The sequence below is a fragment of the Rhagoletis pomonella genome, unplaced genomic scaffold (assembly GCF_013731165.1).
Source record: "Rhagoletis pomonella isolate Grant_MI unplaced genomic scaffold, Rhpom_1.0 Rhpom_scaffold_00005, whole genome shotgun sequence".
NCBI classification, from domain to species: Eukaryota; Metazoa; Arthropoda; class Insecta; order Diptera; family Tephritidae; genus Rhagoletis; species Rhagoletis pomonella.
In genome coordinates this window covers 57,058,870-57,082,104 of record NW_023458559.1, presented here as the reverse complement: position 1 = coordinate 57,082,104, position 23,235 = coordinate 57,058,870, and the positions used below count along the sequence as shown (strand labels likewise).

Genomic DNA, 23,235 nt, shown 5'->3' with positions numbered 1-23,235 from the left:
CGAACCGAACACTGATTTTGGTAATAAAATTCAATGATTTGCAAGCGTTGCTCGTTAGTAAGTCTATTCATGATGAAATGTCAAAGCATACTGAGCATCTTTCTCTTTGACACCATGTCTGAAATCCCACGTGATCTGTCAAATACTAATGCATGAAAATCCTAACCTCAAAAAAATCACCCGTTATAATTGGCGTTCTGACATTTCATAGCGCATTTCCATTTCCATAGCAGCGCATCGATTGTGATTTTCGCATCTGCGGCGTAACGTTTTTAAATATGTAATTCATAATGTTTATCGCTGTTCCATTTGCATTGATTCCAACTGTTCGACATAGCAGATTTATGCAGATCACTTTTGTTGATGCATATGTATGTATATAAATATGTAGATACTTATGTGCTTTTATGCAGTCAATATAGCTGGCGTGAAGGCAATACATACATACATATATATTTGAGCTCAAATCTGGTTGGATGGTGGTGGGTGATAAATTGATATTTGCCGCCGCCATTTGCTTTGCATTTCTCAGCTTTCGCAAATGTCTATGAATTGCGTTTATGTCAAGCAACTACATAATTATATATGTACATACATACATACATTCATGTATACGAATGTAACTTCATTGTCCTCCATTAGCGTTAATTGCTATTTGCCCGACACACTCATATTTCACAGCTTATTGTCGGTGCTTAAACATAATTTTACCCTTCAATGGTATGTGGCAGGGACATGTGTTAATATTAATTAATCCGCTTAAAGCCACGATGCTTTTAAGGGAAGAGTTAAAGCTTCCTTTGAAAATTTGAAATGAGAACAGCATTACAAATTATTAAGGTAATTTTTTTTTAGAAGTCCTGAGTAATTCAGCGGGTCAGATCCGATACTAAGCCAGTTTTTATTAACCAGACGAGAATACTTACCTGCGGTTAATAAAAAGCATTTCTTCTAGAAGCGTTTCAACACTTTCATTTCACCGTCAAGATGAGGATATGGAATTAGTTCGCGGAACAGCTAACTGAACCGGAGCCAGTTATGTGTCCAAGTATTAGAGCTGGGATACTATCGATAGTAATATCGATACTATTTAAGAGGGAAATTCTGTCTTTCGTAAAACAATTGAAAGACAGTTGGCAAGATAGTTAAAAAAGACTTCGGTTATTCTAGCACAAAATTCTTAGAAAAGAAGCTCTCTCATTCACCACTTGTGGTGGAAAGCCATTTTGAGAGAACGCACTTGTATATCATTTAACTCGCGTTACTTCAAGAGTCGCAATGGCCGAGTGGGCAAGGCCTCTTCTTTAAATCAATTTTTTTTTTAATTCAATTTTTCCCATTTTTTGCATTAAAAAATTGAATTTTTAGTAACTTATCTTAAGGATTTTTTCCTAATTTAATTCGTCTTTGTTGGCTTGGTTGTTATTGTTAAAAAAAAATTAACTTTAATTTAATATTTAGGAACTTATTTATTTTCTTTATTAAATATTTTTTTTTTTTAGTTTTGCATTACATTTTTTTTTTGATTTTTAAGATTTTATTGTGTAAGAAAGAAAAAAATTTTTTTTTTTAAATTTCATTTACTCTTTATTTTATGTTTTTTCTTTATTAAAATTTAATTTGTTATTCTTTTATAAATTTCGTTTGCATTTAATATTTAGATTTTATTGTTTTAAAAATTAAAATAAATTTTTCTATTTCATGTAACTCTCTGGAGCTCATTATTTTTTATTTTTTGGTTTTTTTTTATAAATATATTTTTAATCTAATTTAATTTTTAATTAATATTCCTTCTTTCTTTATAAAAATGTTTCCTTTTTATTATTTGATTTTTTTTATTAATTTTTACTATTTTAAAAAGAAAAATTTATAAATTTTTTTGATTTAATTTAAATTTTAAAGAACTTATTGCTAAACACACTGAGGCAAAGCAAACTCAATATGACCATAAAAAAATTTGTCCTGAGAATGCAAAGATAATTTGGTTTAGACCGGAGTCTTAGGCCTTTTTCTCGTTGTTGCCTGATCAGATCTGTTTAGTAGCCCTATAGGTGTATTCTGTTGCCTATTTGTTGTTCGCTAACTCAATGAGTGCTTATCGAATTCGGTGTTTGCTCGAAGATAGGTGGGCGCCTGCAACAAGCACGAAGTCAACTAAGCACAGGTTTGTTCCCTTCCTTGCGTAGTCGTCATACAACGTGGACTGAGGTTGGCCCAGGAATCTTGCGAGTAATCCACTACCAGCTTTATTGCGCTGCTATGAGCCATCAGTAAAAATTGTGGTGGACTCTGGAAGAAGGACAGAATGGTTTCCCCTTGCGCTTTTTTCAGGAACTTCAAAAGAAACCTTTAGTTTATAGGAAAATAGCGGATGCTGTATTTCAAAAGAATTCTGCAGCGTACCTTATCAGCCGATTGAAATGTGTGACAATTAGGATGCCTTTTTCCTCCGAAATTCGGACAGATAAACAAGCAGTGTTGGTTATAAAAGTCAATGGAAAACCCGACAAAGGAAAACAAACAAAAGCGCAGAGAAATATGAAGCCTAGAAAACTTACGCGTTGGTAGCAATTAGGGTATTAGAAAATTTACTTAAAATTTCGCCCTTAGAGTCAGCAAATTTTGCTTTAATCTGCTAGAAACCATATTTCTATGATTCGATTGTCTGAATGCTTAATTTTTGCTTGCATAGTCAATAATTAATTTTGGTTACATTCAATTCTCCCCGAATGACATGACTAATAATATTTAATTAAACACAACAACACCAAAATGCTGAGCATATCTTAATATTTTCGATCATCAGTGCCAATGAAACCAATATGCTCGCCTACACTGAGAAAAAAATGCGTTGTAAAAATGAAAATTTTTTACTTGATTACCGTTTAAAAATGTTCGAATTTCAAAATTGAATATTTCCATTATACATACACTACGTATAATGGAAATATTCTATTCAAATACGCCCGCATTAAAATGAAGCATTTTTTTACTGCACGGATGGCGTTTTGCACGTCTCGGATGCTTTTTCATATGTAATTAAAGAAGTATATGTACAAATGCACTATGTGACGATGATAATGCGATGTTAATTCAAACTCAACATTTGAAAACACATTTACATGAATGGCTGCAGCTGAGTGTGCAGACGCTTGATACAATTGTTTGCTTCCAAGAGGGCCCGGGTCCAACTAACATCAGACGGGGACATAAAATAAAATTTCTTTTTTATTCATAATTATGATTTCGTATAACAAAAAAGCATCTGTGCACTTCTGAGTTGGGTTGGTGCTCTTTCATATGCGTATTTTTTTTTTTATTTAGCACGTTTTTTTTTAATTCAAAAAATTTTTTCCCTCAGTGTATAATTTACAAACATACACACATATGTACATAGGTACATATTTTGGCTCATAGAATATTAACACGACTGTGTTATACCATGTTCTGACCGACAACAAAAATGCTTTGAAATCGAGTTTTGGGATTGTGGTCTGAAGGCTGTTCACACCGGTTGTTAGTGTTTTCGTTGACATTTCTTACATATTTTGATTACAGTTTTGCTACACAAAAACAAAACACTTTTTCTTTATTTTCTTTTCATTTACAACCTTTAACTTTCATTCTTAGTTTACTTTGGCCAGCCTATTAACAATAATCCGAAATGGCGTATTAAAGATGATAAAACATGACTTGCACTTCGATAAATAATCGAAAAAAATTAGTGAAGACACCGATTGGAATGAGTGGAGCGTTATTTTTCAAGTAGTTTTCAGCGACAACTGGTTTTCGTTTGACATATTTTACATGGACGAAACACACAAATTTTCGCTGTCGGTCAGAACATGGTATTAGCCTAAAATTGCGCGCTGGCTATAATAATATTGCCACGAATTTGCTAATCGGCTCAATCTTTATTGATATCGCCAAAGTGGTTCTACATACATGTACAAGCGCTTATTAACGCACTAACGCACATACATGCATATGAACACTAGGGTGGTCCAAAATGCATGTGGGGGGGAAAAAGTAATGTCCGAATGATAATACTCTCACCCCTTAGGGTTGTTATATATCGAAAAAATATACCCCTGTTTTTTTATTTCAAAATTAAAAAATATTTAGAGGTCACTCATAGCGCTCAAAGTTTTCCATGAATTTTAGGCGAAAAAGAAATTTTTCGTGGAAATGATAAAGAATTCCTAAAAATCAACATTTTTCAATTGGAAAACTCTGTTTCTCTACAGGAAACTTCCAGTAATAATACCCAATTGTTTATTTTACGACTTCTTAATACCAGCTATTTTTTATGAATTTTTTGAGGTTTTTAGGGAACCTATAAAAAAAAGTTAGTATTAAAAAATTCTTTAATAAAGCAATGGTTATTATTATTGAAAGTCACCTGAAAGGAAATAAAGTTTTCCGATCAAAAAGTATTGATTTTCCAGAATTTCTAGGAAAAATTGTTTTTTTTTTCATATAAAATACATGGAAAACTTTGACCGCTTTGAGCGACCTATGAATATTTTTTACTTTCGAATTAAGAAAACAGGGGTATTATTATTTTGGTAAATAACAATCCTAGGGGTGTGAGAGCATTAAAAATCGGATTTTACTTTTTTATGGACCACCCTAATGAAAACACATACTTATTATGTATGTAGATACATGGTATGTAAATGGCCACATACATATTTATTCGCATTAGAATTTATATAAGCAGATTAATTATGCGACTTTTGCGCCAATCGCCTTTGAGATTAATTGGCTTTTTGGAGAGGGCAAGAGTGGATTGTGCAAATCCTTGTTACTGTAGTGCGCGAAAGCGGGAAGGCATCAAAAATGGTTATGGAATGCGCGGGTATGTGCTCTGCTGTAGATGAGTATTAATATTTTTATTACCATCATGGAAATGGTTCGCTGTTTGTATTGAGCTCTGATTACTGTTGCGATTATGAAGCCCTATAAGGGCAAGTGAGTGTGTGTTTGTGCGTGTTGAGTTTATTATATACGCACATTTGTAAAACATGTGTAATTTTCATAACATGTATGTAAATACACTATATATAGTATGAACCGTGTGCAGGGGTGTCTAATTAAATCATAAAATATTGTATTTGAAGCTAAATGAACGAGAACGTGGTCCTTTGTGGATTTCACTCAATTGCAACTTGGCACATATTTACATACTTACATACATATGGATATGCAGTATATATAATTATATGTGTAAATGCCAGCATATTTAGTTGCAAAGGAAAGGGCATTTTTGGTTCAGCCGATTTTAATATTCCCTTGGTTGCACAAAAATTGGGATATCTACATTCATACACACATAGTGCATAATACCTAAGTATACAAATACTTATTTTAAATCCGGATATAGAATATTTCTATCTTGGGTGTAGAATATTTCAATGCGCTCAAATATCTTCTCGAAACTTGCAGGGGTAAATCACTCTAACCGAAATTACTCGAATATGTCGCGCGCTTAATTGTAAACATAACTATTTCAAAATTTTACTTTTGTGGGGATAACGCAATCAGAATATGATCAATTCATATAAGTGCATTTCCAATCTGGCGTAACGTGACATTTATATGACAAAATGTTAAAAAAATAAAAATAGTAAGTTAAGATTTTGGAAAGGTTTTTTTATACTTGCATAATAATTAAGTAGGGACCCTAACAGTTACAACTTTTACTAAAAAAAATCGCTCGTTAACAATTATTTTTTTACTTTAACTTCATTACTCCTTTAATAACCGTTATTTCTGAATTTTATATTATAATAACATTAACAATTATTTTGGATTTTTATCTAAATAATCTGCAAATAACAGTTATTTTTAGTTTTTAAATTATATGTCTTAGATAACAGTTATCAAAGTTATAAAAGTCGTAAATAAAAATCAGTATATTTGTATAAGCCGTAGTAAGCTTTTGTTTCCGAACACCTTCTTAACTGCGAAAAATGTTAATGACTTTTTTAAAAAATAAAAGTCGGTGACTGATTTATATTGATGACTTTTAAAAGTAAAAGTCACTGACTGATTTTTATTGATGACTTTTATAAATAAAAGTCTTCAATAACTGTTATCTAAAACATATAATATAAAAATAAAAATTAATTGTTATTTTGGATTTATAATATAAAAATAAAAAATAATTATTTTTTTTTTAATTTTGCTTAAAAATTGCAAGTAAAAATTTATTTTCAAATTTGAGTCATGGTGAAAAAATAAATCAATTGATACGTATCACTTAGTTGTAGAACATTTCTTTCAAAGTGAATTTTTCCATGGCAGTTTTTATCAATAACTGCTATGTTCGATCCCTGTAATTAAGTAGCCCTTTTATTCACCCAAAATTTTACAGCAATTAATAGCATATCAACATATTTTGATTAAAAGAAAAATACTGATAAAAATAAAATATTTCACACAAACAACAAAAAATATAATCGATAATCGCATGAGGCTATTGCCTGAAAATTTTGCAATCCGCTTACAATTTATTAGTACTCGAAAACATTGTCCAATTAGCTTGGTTTTGACACAAGTTATTTGCTTGCCATACTCAACCCCCTCCCCCTTTAAATGAGCTACATAATAAAATATGTATGTTCATATGTACACTCTAAAAAATCTGTTTAAAAATGCGACTATAAATCGAGTATATTTTTGTTTATTTTTAAATTTTTTTGGTAAGTTTACACGATGAATATGTATTTTTCTCGTTTACACATTTTCGTGTGTAAAAATCCTTTTTGTTAGTGGCTTTACCCAATTCTAAGGGTGAAATCAAACAGCAGATGTGTATTTTGTAGCTTGTACACACTTTCTTAGTAAATTTACGCACACCACAGCAGCTATATTACACTCTAAAAAGTCCGAAATTTAAACAAACTATTCGTTGAATAATCGAGCATGTAATTTCGCGAATAATAAGGTAGGAAATCAGTAACCTACCTTTTAGGAAGGAAATCTACACAATTTTATTTTTAGAGTGTACATAAATGATTTCATCTGACCGTTAATTATGGAATTATCGAAATTCGCAAATTTAAAAAAAAAGTACTACATGTCTCGCAGATATGCCTTGAGGAGAGATTCATAAGGCAGTTAGTCTTCATAAAACACTTAATTTTCACTTGAGGTTTCAGTATTCCCCAAATCTCCACCGATATTATTTATACAGTACAGCGAAATTTTTTTACTACTTCAATGAGGAAGGAATCCGAATCCCTATGAAACCAAATAATAGAGGAGCACTTAAATACCACGTAGAAATTACTGCAAGGGAAATTTTTTCCCAATGGTATCTAATTATCTATATAACTACATAAAATGATAGCCGTTTTCGTTGTTCTGCGAGATGAGCAAAATAAATTAAAGCTTGTAAAATTAGGTTTAGTGTAGAGGCAATGCATAGTTGCATAATTTTTAAGGCACACATTTACCAAGAACCGTTGATAACCTCCTGAAAAGAATACGAACGTTTTTGAAACTAATTTGTGAAAAGAATGTTCAAAGCTCTATTCACCTTGGGCAAATATTCGAAATTCGAAATAGCAAGGCGTCGATTCTCTCAAAGATTTGCCTTTTTGCGAAGGCTTTTCATCAATAGTCTTTGCAAATCGGCGTGAGTAAAGGAACTACCTAACAAAATTAAAATTTTTGCCAACTTTTTAACGCCTTAAAATCCAACATTTCTACATTTCGGGGGGTCAGAACACCTACAAATTATTTAACAATTCAGCGATACGAACCTCAGGAATTTTGGGAAATCCGTCAACTAAAGAAGGATACTCGTAACAATACATATATTGTAATTAATTATCTATCGTTGAAAAAAGCTTGGCGATTGGTGAACCAATTAGATATCTTCTTCCTGACAACTTCTGCAGGCAGAACTTACAGAGCAATTCTACCAAGGTGAATTTATACGAGGTGGTGTTGATTGCGAATTTAGATTTTTGCCGCGGTACTTCTTAATGTCAGAATGATGTGTTTGTTGTAAAATGAATTCGCCGTGTTTGCAACAAACACATCATTTTGACATTAGGAAGTACCGCGGCGAAAATCTAGATTCGCCATCAACACACCTTGTATACTCTGGTTCATCTCTGACACCTAATAGTCATTTCGTTTGGTCCACAGGTCAATATTGATGCATCCATTTTACTTAGTTAATCTAAGATCGTTCTAAAGATGTTCCAGAAACATCGAAGGGTTTCAAATCCGTGACGATCTTTTGTAAATAAAAGCAGGATGATAAGCTGGCATGTGTATGTGCAGAGTATGCTTAAATTGTGGAGGGAACCCACTGCCACTTTTAGCAACTGACGACAGAAATGGCTAACTTTTAATCAGACATGCAGCCAACTTCGACCACAAAAATATTTTCGCAATTTCGCATGCATTTATTCAAGGAACAATTTAGATACACTTAACCAAAAATAATGCGTTTGTTTACCATTTCAGTTCGAAATGTGTATGTATGTATGTACGAACTTCAAGCGAGAAGGCACTCACAACTTTTTTTAAGTATGTAGTAGTTTGAGTGCTTTCGTTGGTGAGTAAGGCAATTAATTAGCATAGTAAACATAACCACCCCCCACTGTATGAAGTTCCTCTTCTTCTTATTTGAGTTCTAAAAACTAAGTAACGCCACCACCACCGCCTAAATTGCCACACACATGTAATTAGTAAAATGTCGAAAAACTTCAATTTGCCCCCTTCCCCCCTGCAAAGTCTATAGCTGCTTTTATATCAGTGCGGTAGGTAAAATGGGATTCGAGTATTTGCGCCAAGTACCAACTCAAAAATTTACCACTTTGGCAACACTTTGACTGTCATCACACCGAATTGTAAGCAAATTCAGTAAATTAGCTGCAAATGCAAATGTAAATTTAACCCAACCGCTTTGGCCCGCCTCAGAATCAGTGCCCTGCTACTCTGCTAGCCCTCTTATATTTATGTACATTAGAGTGGTCCAAAATAAGTAAGTCGGAATTTTAATACTCTCACCCCTTAGATTGTTCTATACCGAAAAAAATTATACCAGTGTTTTTTTTATCAAAAAACATTTAGAGATCGCTCAAAGCACTCGTATTTTATGTTTTTTTTTTTTCTGTTGAAATGGTATAGAATTACTGAAAATCAATATTTTTCAATCCGGGAACTTTGTTTCTCTTCAGAAGACTTTCAATAGGTGCATTCTTTTGCAACCGAAAGAACAATCGCTTAAATGACGAAATAAACGCAAAGCAACAACACAAACTCGGCTATTTAACTGAGTTCAGCCAGGTCGGTTAAAAAATACGCGACCTGAAGGGTAGTGTTGTTAAGTGAAATAAGTAAGAGCAGCGCTGTCTTCGACTATGCCGAAGGCTTCATACCTTTCATGAGCATCTCATATATATTCACAGCAGGCATAGTATCTCCTCTAAATATATAAGAAATCATATCTAAACAATCAGAGTGATTTTCACTGCTGTGTGATCGGTATGTAAACCGGTAACACAATTTAATGGGTTTAGCTTCTTACATAAAGGAGATATATCGCAAAAACTGGTATCTGAACAATCAGTGGTATAAGAGATAAAGCTCATACAGCATACATTTTGACGATTTTCTCAGTAGACTTTGTATTATTGTTTATAAAATAGCTTAAGAAATTTATCCGTTTTAGCTGTCCAAATAAAGGAGTGTTACAGTAAAACCCCACATCTGAACAATCGGTTGCATGAGCGCAATAAACAGGTTATAGTGATCCGATCTTTGTTAATTTTTCTGTAAACTTTCTGTTGATAATGAGTGAAAATAATGCGAAATTTTATGTTTTTAGCTGCATAAATGGCGGAGTTATAAAGAAAGTTCTCATAACTGAACAATCAGTTGTATGGGAGATATATGTTATAGCCACCCGATCTTTGTTATTTTCACCGTAAGCATTCTGTTAATAAAGATTGAAAATGGTGCGAATTTTTATGTTCCTAGCTGCATAAATGAAGAAGTTATGGCAAAAATATCATATCTGAACAATCAGTTGTATGGTGGATATAGGTTGTAGCGACCCGATCTTCGATTTTCACCGAAAGTAGCTACTTAAATGGAGGAGTTATAACGAAAAATCTTATATCTGAACAATCAGTTGTATGAGAGCTATAGGTTATAGTAACTCGATCTTTGTAATTTTCACTCTAAATTTTCTTTTGATAATGGGTGGAAGTATTGAAAAATTTCATGTTCCTAGCTGCATAAATGGAGAAGTTTTAACGAAAAATCTCATATCTGAACAATCAGTTGTATGGGAGCTATATGTTATAGTGGTCCGATTCTTCCGGTTCCGACAAATGATTAATACATTATAAAAATACACCCACCTACCAAATTTGATCCGGATATCTCGAAAACTGAGAGAATAGATTGCATACAAACAGACGGACAGACAGACAGACGGACAGACAGACAGACGGACAGACAGACAGACGGACAGACGGACATGGCTAAATCGACTCAGCTCGCCGTTCTGATCATTTAAGTATACATTTTAATGGGTCTATCTCTTCTTATTCTGGTACTTACAAACATCGGACCAAAGTTATAATACCATTTCATGCTCATGAAAGGTATAAAAACTGCTCTGTTGCGAATTGTTTATGGGAAAGTGGAGAGGGAAATTTTTGTTTCCTTTATACGTGACTTATGTATATTTTAAAAATGTATATGTATACATTACGCAAATACTTAGCATAATTACTCATTTAAATTGGTTTTTATATCTATATCCCGTTAAACTAATCACGCGCTTCTTTCCAGCGAACAACAGGGTTGCTTTAGTAGCTAAAAGGAAATTTTACCCGAGTTGAGCGTTCTTTTGTTGCTCGCTCACAAACAAAATGCAGCTTATTTTATTGTCCAAAAAATGCAATGGGGTACCCATAAGAATCGCTAGGATTATAAAATTGTTAAACAAATAATTGGGTATTATTACCGGAAGTCTAATGAAGAGAAACAAAGTTCGCCGATCGAAAAATATTGATTTTCAAGAATTTATACCATTTCCAAGAAAAATTGTTTTCTTCCCATGTAAAATATATGGAAAACTTTGACCGCTTAGAACGACCTCTAAATATTTTTGAATTTCGAAATGAAGAACAGGCGTATACTTTTTCAATTTAGAACAATCCTAGGGAGTCAGAGCATTAAAATCCCCTTTACCTTTTCCCCCACATGTATTTTTGGGCCTCCCTAATGATATCAGTCACATTTGTATAAGCCACACTTTACTTAACTTTAAAAGCTCACATTAATACATATATACATAAGTATACATATGTGTGACTAAAATTGGCAATTCATTCCTTGAGAAATAATTAAGATCTATGAGCACGAAAGTGGTGAGTATTTCAAACGCATGTTGGATACGTTAAAAGGATAATAATTTTTAGTCGTTGGCATACCATGTGTGTGTAAAAGAATATTTATATGTAAATGTTTAATGTTCTTGCCACTTACCGAGTTTTGCTTGGTTGTTACGAATGGGGCTCTAGCTTACACTCAAAGTCATGAAGCAGAACGTGGGGACTAGGAAATCCAATCTCGCAAGCTTGCGGTATCGAGGTCACCAATCCCGCGGATTCGCGGGATTTGCGGGACTAAAAAAAATCATATTATTTCCTCTAAACAGCTATATTCAAAATTGATATGTAATAAATACGATTTAATTTAAAAAAATCTACGAAATTACTTTTAATTCGGTTGACTTCTTTGATAATATTTCCGAAGAAATGATAAAAAGAGCGTTAAGTTTTCAGTTTTAAGTTTTAAGTTTTAAATTCGACTTATTTTATTGCACAATCAGGAACTTTTGATTTTGGTGATTATGCATAGTTTCATAGGTATATAGTCAAAATCACTATATCTGTTGGGTATTTTTCAGAAGAAAATATATCATAGTAAGAGTTACTATAGTGCTTAATCTGATCTGAAACACTATACGCTCGCTGTAATTCCAAAACCAGCTAAAATATCAGTGATTATGGATTGTTCAAATTTAGCTAACTTTTCCTGTTTTTCCGATACTTTTTTACCGTTTGATATTTGAAAATGGCGTTAAGATAATATATTCTTTTATATACTCTTAAAAATTACATCAGAGCTAAATTTGTGCCTCTAATAGAACCAGAGTTATGAGTATTCGAAATTTAGCATCTGTAAGAAAGCTCAAATAAAAGAATAAATTTTTCCGATGGCACACTTATTTATCGATAGAAACGGACTGCTCTACACTTGTATAATGTGTTCATAAATCGGTAAGTGTACAAAGTTTAAGCTAGTTATCAAGGCGAACGTTTTCAAATTTTTATCACAAAAAAATCTATTAAAGGTTAATAAAACCCGACTAGGTGTTTGATATGTTTTTGGGGTCGCTGAACATGAATCTGAAATCCGTTTAGCTCCTTCACGTCAGGCTTTGCTTCTAACCTCAAAACACATTGCGAAAGTTTCCCCCGTCGTAGCCAGTGCTGTCGTTTGTTAGTTTGAAAATCTCCAAGGAAGATAATTTAGGTAGGCCTTCTTAAGTGAAGTTATTCTAAAAGGTTTACTAATGAAGAACTGGGAATGCTTTTTTGCAGACATATTTGATATAAACGATTTAACGATGTATGAATTTTATAATTTAGAGAAGCAGCTTTCAATAAACTCCTCCAAAAGACCTTTTGAAGTACTTCCTATAAAAGCCTTTCTGAAGGCCTTCTATGGGTAGCGAAAGAAGACGCCCTTCAATTGATGCCATTCCATACAAAAAAGAAAGGAGAAAGGAATGTAGAGTGGAAGGCCCCTTGACTCTCAGGAAAGCCTTTGGAAGAGCTTTTAGCTCCTGAAGTTATCTAATGGGTAATAAAATTATGTATTTTTAATACAGCTATGTACGACAAACATTTTGGCGAGCACGTTCACAACTGGCATTCGTCTTTTTAATTTTTTTTCTTTAGTCCCGTAAATCCCACGAAAATGGCGCAGGATCCCGCGCTTGCGGGATTGAATTCCCTAATGGGAATTGAAGCTTTTGACAGAAAACGACGCCATTGCACTCTTAGTTTTACCATATATACATAATGTACATATGAAGTTGTTGTAGTTGCCATTCTAATTCAATTATCACATGTGCTATATACATATGTATGTACATGCATACGTACCTAGATACACGGTTGGCTGTACTTATGTGTTCGCTTGACATTAAATGACACTAAAAGCCTTGTCAGCGGCAGCAGCACCAACAACAAACCCAGCCAGTAACACACCGAAACAAACTCGTAAAAGCTGCTACAGCTCCAGCATCAATCCAGTTTCAGCATATGCGCCAAAAAGAGGGAAAAACAGGGCAGCGCAATGAAAATTAGTGCGGGTATAAAGGGAGGCTGTTTTGTTCTGTGTGAATACTATGTTAAATTCTTAACTCTCCTCATTTGGATCAGAATTTTTGCTCGGTTTGAACATGTATGTACATTAGACCGTATCACATTACAAGCAAAAAAAAGTTCGCACGAAAATCCTGAGTTTAACACATTTTTAGAATGCAAATTTTTGCGGAACCTAGGAGTACATTTTTCGCTGATACCTACATTCAGCATTACAAAATATATTAAATAGTTCTACTCGAATAATCAAAATAAAAAGTTTAAGGATTTGTAGATAGCTTAAAATTTTTGGCATTAGGGTGGTACGTTAGAATTAAAGGGCAAGTACTTGAGGCCAATGAACTTTGGAAAAAAAATTTCTCCTCGATACAAAAGCATCGATGTAACGTACTTTTAGATGCGACTGTAAATGCCCAGATATGATGAAAAAACTGGAAATACTCGCCGAACTTTGTTTTCTGGTACGGTGTAATGTTAAAACATATGTATGTATGAGTGGTAAGTAGGGTGATTGACTCGGTTTCCTCCGGGTTTTTCAATATCTATAGGCGTTTTTTTATTTTGATTTTTCGAATATCGAATTAACCCGGTTTTTTTATATTGAACGAACCGGTTTTTTTCATTTCATACCTTTCAATAAAAGTTTGGAGTTTTTCGAAGTTTTCAAGGCAAACCCTAAATAGTTTTCAAATTATATCCTTGGTCCGAAGAAGCTTTTTTATGGCAGAAGTAAACTAGGAGGTTTGCCAGAGGAGCGGCCAGAAATTGGACCAAGGGCTCGACTATGGCGGCGAGAGCACTACTCAAATCCGGAAAGTCAGAAAAAATGCATAATTATTTTAATTAAATTTTAATTAAAAAAGGTTAAAATAAGACCAAACGTGAATTATTCACTGAATTTTATTGGTTTTACTTTTGACCTAAAAAGAAACTTGAGTTTGAACTTGTTTTGCTTTGCTCTTTTCTAAATGAAAGCTATATTTACTGTTAATAGTTTTATTGTAATTTTTGGTTTTGACTTCATTCCAAACATAAGCATTTTCACTGTATGAACCGGTTTTCCAGGTTTTTTCTTAATTTAAAAATGGGGAACCGTTTTTTTTTTCAAATTGCAATTTTTCGAATAACTCGAAAACCGGGTTTGGAAGAAAACGCCAAAAATTATCGAACATTCTAGAAGTTAGGTTATAGGAGGAAAAGGAAGCACAAGTGATACACACCTCCGCAAGAAGGACACCCTTCTAGAGTTGACTTTTTATTTATCAACCCTAATTTTCCTATAGTTGGCAACTCTATTTAAAACAATTTCCTAAACTAAGAACTTCTTCGACCACCATGTTTGAATTATTTGTTCAGTTAATTTACTTAACACTAAATTACCTCTGTTTTAAGGCAACCCTATTCAAAAAAGGATAAAAATTAAAATTTTCTTCAACTGAAATAGGCCGCTATTTTGCTATGTTTGCTATATTTGTTTGTCTGGTTATTCTAAACTACCTCTTTTAGTGGGTAATTCTGCTTTCGAGCACTAGATCTCGAATCTAATCGAAGATGAGGGTAGTGTATACCTGAAATACTACATACTTGCAATTCACCTAGACTTTGTGATGTGGGCTTGCACTTTTCACCAAACCTGAACGAGTTAGTGGCAGCTGTATTTTTTATAGAAAATTCTACCGATACCAAAATGGCCAGACCAATCAAAGCCCTAGTTGGGCAGGATTTCATTACTCTGTGTCACAACATGCTGATTCATTGGCAACTTATTTCTCAAAAAAAGTTTTGTTAAAATAATTACTTGCTGAAAAAGTTCATTGGCTTCCAGGATCATTTGCTGAACATATTGATCTATAAAAGAAAGCCAGCAACTATTGACAGCCTTGGAAACGAACAACATAAGGAAACTTTCAGGCCCCATTCCCTCCGTAAAAGTTTACTTCCTATTTTTCCTCCTTACTCACTCCATTTTGTAATTACTAATTCACAACTAACTGACAAAAGCCGCAAAGTGTAAGTAAAACACAAAAGGATAATAAAGATGGTGACAGTAAAATATTTCGGCCACATAGAAGAATATACTCTAAGCTGCACTAAAAGCAATTCGCATTCACTGAGACAGAAACGCTGTACGTCTCGCTCCTCTGTGTCCATATATTCACTGTTAGTTGGTCCATTTCATTCGCTGCCAATTTCAAGATGATTTAGTTAATTTGTTTACTTTGTGGTATCGTAATTTTGTCGCTGACTGTTGACATATGAAAATTACGTTGCAGGAAGTACAAAAGACAATTAGAGAGATAGAGGCGAATATTTGAAAGGTGCAGCAGGAGCGGTAAAGGAACGTTTGGAACGCAAAAGACTTCATTTCATTGTGTGGTGGTTAGTTTGGTTATGGAAAATTTAGTGTTGGCAAACAACTTTTGGACATTTGTGGTTAAGCTTTTAAGTAGAATTTAAAATGTTTTTTGGCAACAGGGTGCGAAATGGTTAAGAAAAAAGTTTACTTTTGATAGAAATGGATTAGCGGTAATTAGCTGAGAAGGTCGAAATTACATAAAGCATTTTACGAAAATTGGAAGATAAGGAACACGTTCGCAATATTTTAAATTAAATGTACTAGTTCATGTTTTTTAGTGTTTGATTATTCAAAATAATAGGTTTTTAATACAAAATTAAATTAAATTTATTTATTATTTATGAAAATCAAATGTACGGTATGTACAACGCTAACCTACATTATCTTACTTCTCAATAACATTATTACGAATATGAGTTACTTGAAATGCCGACGGCCTGATCAATTTGTAAGTTCGGAGAGAATGTCAGAACCCAAAATTATTTGTTTATTGATGTGAAAGTAGGGACCAGCTTCAGCTGAAATATGAAGAAGAAAAAAGTTGCTATTAAACTAGAAGTTAAAGCATAATGCACTTAAATACGCGTAAATATACAATTGTATTAAAATGTAAGTCATAAGGACACGATCTGTCTGAAATACTTGATGCGACAAAACCAAAAAAAAAAATATAAAATGAAAATTCAAAACACATGGAACAACCAATACACTCACGACACTAGGCGCCAAATATAGTAAAACTACGTTTTTGGTTTTAGTCTCTCCCGTCGGGATTTCTTTAAAGGACTGGCAATTTCACAGATAAAATTAATAACAATAACAATATGGGCACCAAATGGAAGAGAAAATTCTGTAAAATTTTTTTGTTCAGAAGTACAAATATTTATCGATAAAGTCCCCAAAAATATTTTTTAAGCTTCGTAAATAAAGTTAGGAGGAGGGAATTCGTGGTGGTTGGTCATGTATATATTAGTCTAAGAAAAAATTTGCAAATTTTCACGGCTATTCAAGGGCATCTGCAAGCATATTTCGCCCTTGTGCACCACAAAATGTAACCTTTTTTAATTCTACAGATTTTTTTCTTTATTTGATATCCATACCTATGTACGTATTTTTAAAATATTTTTATTTAATCATATATTTAAAATTTCTTAAATTAGCAAAAATCTTTTACGATATATGGACCCTAATTTCGCAAGTATATTGATTTTTGTGTGTGTTAAATTGGCCGTCGCACGGTCTTATGTAAATACCGGGCCCAAATTGTTATCATAGCTTATAAACTAACAACAATTACACTTTACGTACTCTTCATGGCTCTAATATCCAGCTCAGGTTGATCTCCAACCTTTGGCTCCCCATGCACTGCGAACGAATACCACAAATCTACCATTTTCATTGCGATTCTCGTATCATTCGCATTGAGTTTGTGCGTAGCAAATAAGTATATATTATCATTCGAATGATGCACGCCGCCCTCAAAAGGATATTGTGAATTACCAAACTCATAGCCGAAGCGTGTATGCTCGCCTTCGTAGTCAAAGCTATAAAGGTACACTGGAGCCGCACCTCTTCTCTGCAGGCCGTTAGCGTAAGCAATCACTGGCGATTTCATGGCTATAATATTCGCAGCCTAAAATAATTTAAGCAAGAATTAAAATACTACAAAAGTAAAAACTTTCGATCCATTAACTATCTAACACACTAACATCAAAGTATGCCGGCCATGCAGCTGTATGATTGTTACTCTCCAATAGTTCCTGTTCGAAAAGCATGCGTAAGAGCAAATTGTTGGACAGGCTGGTGCTGTCCTTGCCCACATCAATGAGCGTGTTTGCGAACTGACGCACAGTTAATTTAGAAATGCTACCTAACATTGCCACAATACTGTCGTAGAGTGCTTTTAGATTGGAGAGAAGTTATATTTTCAGAGATTTACAGATTGCATTTTTGAATTAATCAGTTAGAGGCGTACTTGCCAATGCAAAAGAGCCATCATGTTTAGTGAAACCGGGCATCAGCGGTACTGTGCGTTTGAGATTTTCAAGCAGCACTCTCGGCTCTGAAGGAAGCACGCCAAATACATCGGCAACTACGGGACTGAAACTTTCCTTAAATACATAATTTCAAATATTAATTTAATTTTTCTGAAACTCATTCTCAGCTCACCGCTGCTGTCACTCTGAGTAACTGTAATACATTCACACTCCTCAAACATTTATACTGTTCCGCACTCTCGTCACAATGCTCGCAGTTGAGCGCCTCACAGATGCGTTTCACTTGCGCCAGCGGTTCACGATTGATGGCCCAAAATGCAGTTATGGCACCCGATTGCACAATGGAACGCTTGAAGTAGCTCTCTGACGTTTTGGGACTCAGCAGCAAGGCGCCAGACATAGCTGCTCCTGCACTTTGTCCGAATATTGTAACTTTGTCGCGATCACCGCCAAATGTATAAATATATTTCTGCACCCAACTCAAAGCCAGCTGCAGATCCATTACGGGCGCATTGCCAGGCATTTCCTCGGTGAGTGTAGTCAGCCAGCCGAGTGCGCCAATGCGATACTGTGGCACTACCAGCACTATGTCCTTTTCTAGCAAATGGTGTGGCGGATGATCAGAGGCGGAACCATTATAAAAGCCACCGCCGTAAATGTAGAACATAACTGGTTGTCTGGCATTGAGCTGGAAATAAATTTAGAGTAGAGAAGTAGCTACAAGATGTTATTAAATTTATAAATAAGTCCAACTTACGCTTTTGGTGTAGACGCTCAAGTTCAGGCAGTCTTCGAGGTCATCTTTCAGTTTGGAGGCATTTAATTTCGACACGCTTGTTATAACCGGACAACGTTTGCCAAAGTTCTGTGCGTCGAAGGTTTTTTGCCAAGGTTTGCGGCTTGTTGGTGGCTGAGAGAACACAGAGAATTACCAGAACTATCGTTCTTGCTTCATAAAAAGTTATATGTAAAGTATATTCCTTACAAATAATTACAGTAAAGTGAAGGACAACATTTTGTCTGCAAAGGCTTATCTAATCAACGCTTGCGAAATGCAGATTGCGACCGGTAGAGTAACAGATATAGGCCCTACCAAATTTTTGATTATCCATCCAAGTGAACAGATAGCCAAAAAGCCTGTCTGGAATCCTAAAAATGCCCTCAATACTTGCTTCATTCTGAGTTAGCTACACACATTAGATGGACGTTCGGAAAATGGGCAGCTAGTTCAAATTACAGAATGATTCAGCGCTCATAAGAAGGTTTGCTGTTCTTACGTTGCGCGAAAGATTTTTAGTTGACGTTACTAAACTGTTTTCTCAGTGTATGCCGTAAGGGAGATTAAGCAATGAATATAAAAAATCGTGAACTTTTTTTATGATAAAGAGTTTTGCTGCGTAATGCAGACATATGTATGTATGTACATACAGACTAGCCATGGGTAATAGCGCATTTTTATGGCGCTAGCTCAATTACTCCGGCGCTACCTGTGGTGTCAGCGCAATAGCGCAGTATGCTGATTTGAACACAGCGCCATCTGAGTGTCACCACGGTACCCATCGTCATACAGTGTCATCCATACAAAATACAGTGGTGTCATGTCTATTATTTCTGCAATTTTCGGCGCTGAGCAACGCTTGTACCGTCAACTGAATTTAACTATTAGTAGTAAATGCCACGATATTCTCATCATTCTTGAGTAAAAGCTTTAAATTTGCCAAGGTACATAAGTTTCTGGCGTTCTCACAACTCAAAAACAAAAACAAATAGGTGCAATTTTTTAAAGAATTAAGGCGAATTTTGTGTGTGTCTCAAGTGTTTCTTGCTGTTAATGGCGCTAGCGCTTTTCATATATTGGTGTTGTCGCGGCAACTCCTGCTATGGTGTTAACGCAATTACGCCGCGCAGCGCAGTGTTATCCATGGCTAGTACAGACTTTGGAACGACATAAGGTGAATTTTTTTTGTAAACGAGCAACAAAAGAATGCTCAACTTGTGTAAAATTTCCTTTTAGCTACTTAAGCAACCCTGTTGGTATCTGGCAACAAACATGTGATGAGTTTAACGGGATTTACACACAAAACCAATAGAAATGGGTAATTATGCGAGGGATTTGCTTTTCATTTACTTGTTTAAATTTACGGATTCTGGTGACTAGGTAACCGGTCCGCATTCCGTTGCTGGCCCGTTATTCCGTAGTGGCGTAGCTTTGGTACTGGTAGGCAGTGCTCTGCTGACGCCGCTGAGTGGAATGAAGCGCTCACGGCAATGTCGGCGAGTTGTGCTCTGGTGACGCCGGTATGTAGGGCTCTCGGCAATTTCGATGAGTCGCACTCTGCTCGTTTCGGTATGTAGCGCTCTCGGCACGCCAATGAGTGGCGCTCTGATCGTCGGTGAGCGGCGTTCTTGGCGTCGCTCTGATGGTGGCGGTGGGTAGCGCTCTTGTTGACGCCGTTGATGTCACTCTGCTGACGGCGGTGCTGACGTCGGGAGAGCGGGTGTCGCCCGTGCGCGGTTTAACGACGGCTGTGGTGAGAGCGTGTGTAACATGTGTCGCTGCCACTGAGAAGGTGACATCCAGCCCAACAGTCAAGTTGCGGAAATGGAATCAAGCCCGACAGTCGATCCGGAGCAGATGAAGTCACTTCTTGCCAATGGCCGCCTGTTCACAGTCTCGTGCTGACTGACTGGTTTCTTCACGTGCTACTCCTTTAAGAGGCTGCGTGCTTAAAGTTGCGTGGCTGTGCAGCATGGCAACGAAGAGGTTGTCGGGTGTTGTTACGACTTTTGCTGCTGTGGCTTATTGCGCGACTGATTGCCTTGTTTTGTGTTGCTGTTTGTTTGGTGGTGTGGGATTTTGTGTGGGCTAAATTTCCCATGGGCATTTAGTCCTCATACTTGCCCTACTTGGTGATCTGGATCCTCGGGTCTTGGTCTTCGGGTGGACGTGTGCGCCCCAGTGGTAGTCTTTGGTACTGAACCTCAGCCGGGGTTTCCATGCGCGCGAGGTGATATTTCTGAGGCTCCGACGGATTCTTTCGGCTATTGTCGGGAACTGGTCTAAACCGGTCCATCTGCGTCGCTGATGAGGATCTTTATTCCCTCTGGTGGTACCGTCGGTTGTTGCTCTCTTCGGGATACGGGCTGTTGAGGTGGTAGACCCCCGGACTACTGTTCGCGGTGGTGTAGTAGATGCAGCGACACCTATGTCGTGGTTTAGTAGTGGCGAGTGCGGTAGTGGCGGCGGCGGCTCCGAGCCTTGGCGTCAACGCGCATGCTGCTGAATCGTGGTCAATATCTGCGCCCGCTTCAGGGCCGTCATACGGGCCGTGAACAGCTCTGCGATGAATCCTGGTGCGCCTCTGCCTTGCCCGATGAAGCGCATGACCCTCTCGTTGGCCCCCAGTGTATATACACCGCAGTCCCCATCGTTTCCTTGTTGTTGGACGCTCGGGTAGACTTCTTGAACCCCGAAGCTCACCCCGCGCAAGCCTCTGGGTGTACTCCCATTGTAGGAACTTTCCCCATGTTTCTGTTGCGTGGACGACTCTATCCCCCACCCTAGAAGCCACGGTAAATAGATAGCGCTCCCGCCACCATTCCATATCGAGAAGATGGTAGGTGGTCTCCCGGTTCACAAGGATCAGCAGGCACCAGTGTCCAGCCGTGTTGTGGGGCGGTAGAAATGTCCGCTTATCGAACCGGTCTATCTTTCGAAGCCAGCGATGGATGCGACGATAATTTTACTCCGGGTTCCTCTTTGCGGTAGTTGCCGTACTACAAAAGGGCTGAGTATAGTGGCCCGTGGCCCGAGCTCGGCTTCTAGCCCTCTCGCCCATACATCGATCACCGCGTCCGTCAACCATCGCGATGCTGCCTGGCCCTGGCGGGTATGTCCGTACCGGACCTTGCTCCTCTCATGGCGTTGTCTCTTCCCCTGAGGAGAGTTGGATGGTCGAAGACTGTATTCGCGTCGAGGGTAACTAGCTGTTGGCCGAAGTGGTTGGCGTGTTAGTCGGCGTCTCGCTCGAGTTGGCCGAGCTGTCATTTAAGCTAGTCGTGCTGTCGTCCAAGCTAGTCGCGCTTTCGCTCGACCTGGACGTATTCATAGTCAAAATTAAGTTGGTACTTAAAGTTGGTGATAAAGTTAGTGACAGATAACCCATCCAAAATTATGTAAAAAAGGTACAACTAACTTTAAGTACCAACTTAATTTTGACTATGAATACACCCCCATTGCGCTAATATATTTTTTTAAAGACCATAAGGACCTACCTTAATAATGAAAGTATAATTTAAAAAACTACACATAATTACGAACTATCGATAGTGAAAAAAAAACCCATCGATAGTACCGATAGTGCCATGGATAGTTTGCCACCACTAATGGCTACAAACACATTAGAAGAAACAAATTTATTACATTCCGTCCTTCAGCATCAATGTACATACAAACTTCCGGGGAACGAGCAACTTTAGACTACATTAGATAATTAAATATTTACACTTTTGAATTTTCATTAATGCCGTTACACTTATTTATGCATTTGGTTTTAGCAATCACTCAACACCGCTTACATTTCCCGTATTTTAATTCATGCTCTCTAAAAACAAACCTTAAAACGCAACTTTCCACTTGGCGATTCCGCATATGGTATGCCACGAAATGATAAAAATTGCTGTTTTGTCCATAATGTTTCATCATAGCTGCCGCGCACTGGACCTTGCCCATATATATTAACTACAGGAGAATCTGTTGGGATCGCTTTTGAAACCGTCAATGTGATGATAGTGATGACTAAGGCCAAAGCTAATATGCCGAGGAACACTCGCATTGTACTACTAGACGCACGGCGATTCGATCGAAAACTGAATACACAACGCTTAGAAAGAGATATATTTATTCAAAAACTATGTAAATAAATAGAGCGAAATGATAAGCAAGTGCACGTAAAGAATAAAATTTTATTTTTTAGTCGTCTTCTAAGTACCTGCGTATGAATATACATACAAACATATGTATGTGTGTACAAATGTAAATACATAGGAGCGTTTGTAATGTGTTGAGCTAAAATTTTTTACATGATTAGACGATCGTTTAGCAGTTTGGTGAACCAAGTTTATGCAAACACAAACAGTGAGAATTTCTAGCTTAGACTTAAAGAAAGAGTTCTTACTGTATGAGCGCCATTTTCTCTTCTGAGACCGCTCTGTTAAAAATAAAACGAAGTTTAGTGAACTACACATTGACTTATCATTTACACAGAGAGAAATAGAACCGATGGAAGAAAAAGATTGTCTCTCGGAAAAAATTCTAGGTTAAAGGGGTAAAATTGAAAAAAAAACAAGTAATTTTAAGCAAACAACAAAACTGACTTCAATTCTCATATACAAATTTAAGATTATCGTTAAGTTCTTCATCATCCATCGATCGGAAATAAACCAA

General features: G+C 36.2%; 1 protein-coding gene across 3 annotated transcripts in view; it reads right to left on the bottom strand.

The window, feature by feature from the left end:
• The window catches only part of LOC118739290 (glutactin-like), a 62,413-nt gene extending 39,745 nt beyond the window's left edge, over positions 1 to 22,668 (bottom strand). The window contains exons 1-7 of one of the 3 annotated variants that reach the window (XM_036470534.1): positions 22,406 to 22,668; positions 18,547 to 18,699; positions 17,962 to 18,477; positions 17,768 to 17,903; positions 17,502 to 17,692; positions 17,101 to 17,425; positions 16,214 to 16,310 (exon numbers count right to left, since the gene is read on the bottom strand). In XM_036470534.1, the coding sequence (XP_036326427.1) occupies positions 16,234 to 16,310; positions 17,101 to 17,425; positions 17,502 to 17,692; positions 17,768 to 17,903; positions 17,962 to 18,477; positions 18,547 to 18,699; positions 22,406 to 22,624 (1,617 nt within the window). In that variant the 5' untranslated portion in view covers positions 22,625 to 22,668 and the 3' untranslated portion in view covers positions 16,214 to 16,233. Of the gene's footprint in view, positions 1 to 16,139; positions 16,311 to 17,100; positions 17,426 to 17,501; positions 17,693 to 17,767; positions 17,904 to 17,961; positions 18,478 to 18,546; positions 18,700 to 19,917; positions 20,916 to 22,405 lie in introns of those variants that run through there. The other 2 variants (XM_036470533.1, XM_036470535.1) reach the window with 2 other exon arrangements.
• Positions 22,669 to 23,235: the final 567 nt, after the last annotated feature.